General features: G+C 57.1%; 1 protein-coding gene across 1 annotated transcript in view; it reads left to right on the top strand.

Annotated features, from left to right (window-relative positions):
• Positions 1-700: 700 nt before the first annotated feature.
• IL17B (interleukin 17B) overlaps positions 701-2,262 on the top strand; it is a 6,849-nt gene continuing 5,287 nt past the window's right edge. The window contains exon 1 of the mRNA XM_004384912.2: positions 701-769. Coding sequence (XP_004384969.1) covers positions 749-769 — 21 coding nt within the window. The 5' untranslated portion in view covers positions 701-748. The remainder of the gene's footprint in view (positions 770-2,262) is intronic.

Raw genomic sequence — 2,262 nt, forward strand, 5'->3', positions numbered from 1 at the left:
GATTCAGAAACATATTTGCAGCAGGCTGGAATCGGGCAGAAAAAATCCCAAGAAAAACAGGGTGGTGGGTGGTGGATACAGCCCTGGACAGGGACCAGGTACAAATCCCAGCTCTATCATCTTTAGCTCACTGTGTAATTCTGGACAAGCACCCTTCTTGCTAGGGCCTCAGTTTCCCAGCCTGTGAACTAAGAGGGTGGGTCTCTCATCTCCGAGGGCCACTGGGCTCACCTGAGGCTGTTTCCTGGGAGATGGGCCCGTGTCTTGCTGCTGGCCGGCACACTCAGAGAACATTCGCTCTCCTGACCAACCAATGGCCCATCCCTCCTCCACTCTCACCCCCTTGCCATCCGCAAAGCAAACGAAGCTGATTGTCTTAGCTGGCCCTGTGGGTGCTGGCTGGGCAGCCCGCCGCAGGCCACAGGCGGAGGTGCCACCCGCCACAGCCTCGCCAGACACACAGGGCATTGTCCGTCAGTCAACAGCCCCTGGGCACCTCGGCCCGGCTCCTGGCCTGCCCCCACGCCCCTCACCGCCTGCTGCTGAGCCAGGCCCAGCCAGCTGGGGGCCAGGGGCTCCCAGCTGATGATGAGCCCACCCACCCCCCGACTCCCCCAGCCACCCCCTGTCGAGCTATAATTGCTTCACTCCATCCTGTTGCTGCCATTCTCTCAGCAGCGGCAGCGGCGGCATCTGGGGTTCCAGGCGGGCGGCAGCTGCAGGCGGACTGGCCGCCTCGCTCGGGGAGATGGACTGGCCGCACAACCTGGTACGTGGCGCTTCCCCATCCCCCGCCCCCACCCCTTCTGAGGGCCTGAGTGTTTTGTTATTTCTTTCATATTGATTAACGGCTGCCTCTGTTTGGCCTGGACTCTGCCGGGGCCAGATCCCCCTCTGTTCTCTCCCCAGGACCAGGAAGAAACAGATGGCCTCAGAGCCTGCAGCCATGGCCAGTAGTTCAGTCTTCTGACCTGGGCCTAGCCCGTCCACACTGAAGCCCTATCTGTCAGGCCAGAGGCATCTGCGGAGATCCTGGCAGACCCAGTCACTGGGGATTTTCCTAAGAGGCCTGGGTCCTGGGATCTGGGCTGTATGGCCTTGGGCGAGTCCTTCTGTTTCTGTTTCCCATCTGCAAACTGAGTGCTGGGGACTTTGATTCTATTCTGGGTTTCTCAGAGTGGAGTGCCAGAGTTTAAGAATGCCATGTGAGAATCTCAGAAGAGAAAGGCTATTGTTAGCAAGACATTTTTGTGCACCAGAATCTAGGACCAAAAAGGAAGAACTCAGTGACTTGAATTGCTGTCACTGATTTTGCTCCAGGAAGTGGCTCTGCCAAGAGGGCAATGCTGGAACTTGTTTCCAAGGGTCAAAATCTGTCGGAGAGCCAGGACAAATCAGGCACGGGCCATGCTGGGCTGTGGGCTGAGGGATACAGTGCAGGCATGGAGCCCGGCTAGACTGCTCGGGGAGATAAAGCTCACTTACAGGTTCTTCTCTTCTGGCCACCTATGGCCTCCCTGCCAAGTCCAGTCCTGGCCTTTCTCTCTCAGCTTCCTGAAGAGCCTGGGTTCTCCTGGGCCCTCGAGTGAGTCCTTGTGGGAGCTGGAGGCTTCCTTGAGGCTCCGGTTCTGAGGAGGGAGAAGTGGGGTGGCAGCAGGTGAGGGTGGGTACGAGTGGGTGAGGGGTGGACTGGGGGTGGGACAGGCAGAGGGTTGGGGTGGGGGGAAGGCAAGAAGGGGAGGAGGGAGAGGACAGGTGTCATGGAGATTAGTCTAAGAGGGAACCCTCAGCCCCTTGACCTGCCCACCTCCCCAACTTCATCTCATGCACTTCTCCCGCCCACTCTATTCCAGCCACACGTTTCCTTTTAGCAAAGCTCTTCACCAACTCCAATCTCCTCTCTCACACTGTTGCCTCTGCCTGTAGGACTTTCAGGCTCACTCTGCCCACGTTTGCTTCCTTCTCATCCTTCAAACCTCACCTGACACGTCCCTCCTTAGAAATCTTTCCTGGACCACTCCATTGCCACCAGGCTAGGCAGGGGGCTGCTGCTGTCCTCTACATACACCCCTGCCCGGTCCCCTCATTGCACTTGTCACTAGTGAGTTATGTGTTTGTGGACCATCTGTTTTCCCACCCAGACTGCAAGCTACAGAAGGACAGGGGTGGTGATAGTCATCTGTTCACTCAGCAAATATTTACTAAGTATCTAAGTGCCTAGCACCATGTAGACCCACCCCTCCAAAAAAAAAAAAAAAAAAA

The sequence above is a fragment of the Trichechus manatus genome, unplaced genomic scaffold, assembly GCF_000243295.1.
Source record: "Trichechus manatus latirostris isolate Lorelei unplaced genomic scaffold, TriManLat1.0 scaffold00130, whole genome shotgun sequence".
Classification (NCBI taxonomy): domain Eukaryota; kingdom Metazoa; phylum Chordata; class Mammalia; order Sirenia; family Trichechidae; genus Trichechus; species Trichechus manatus.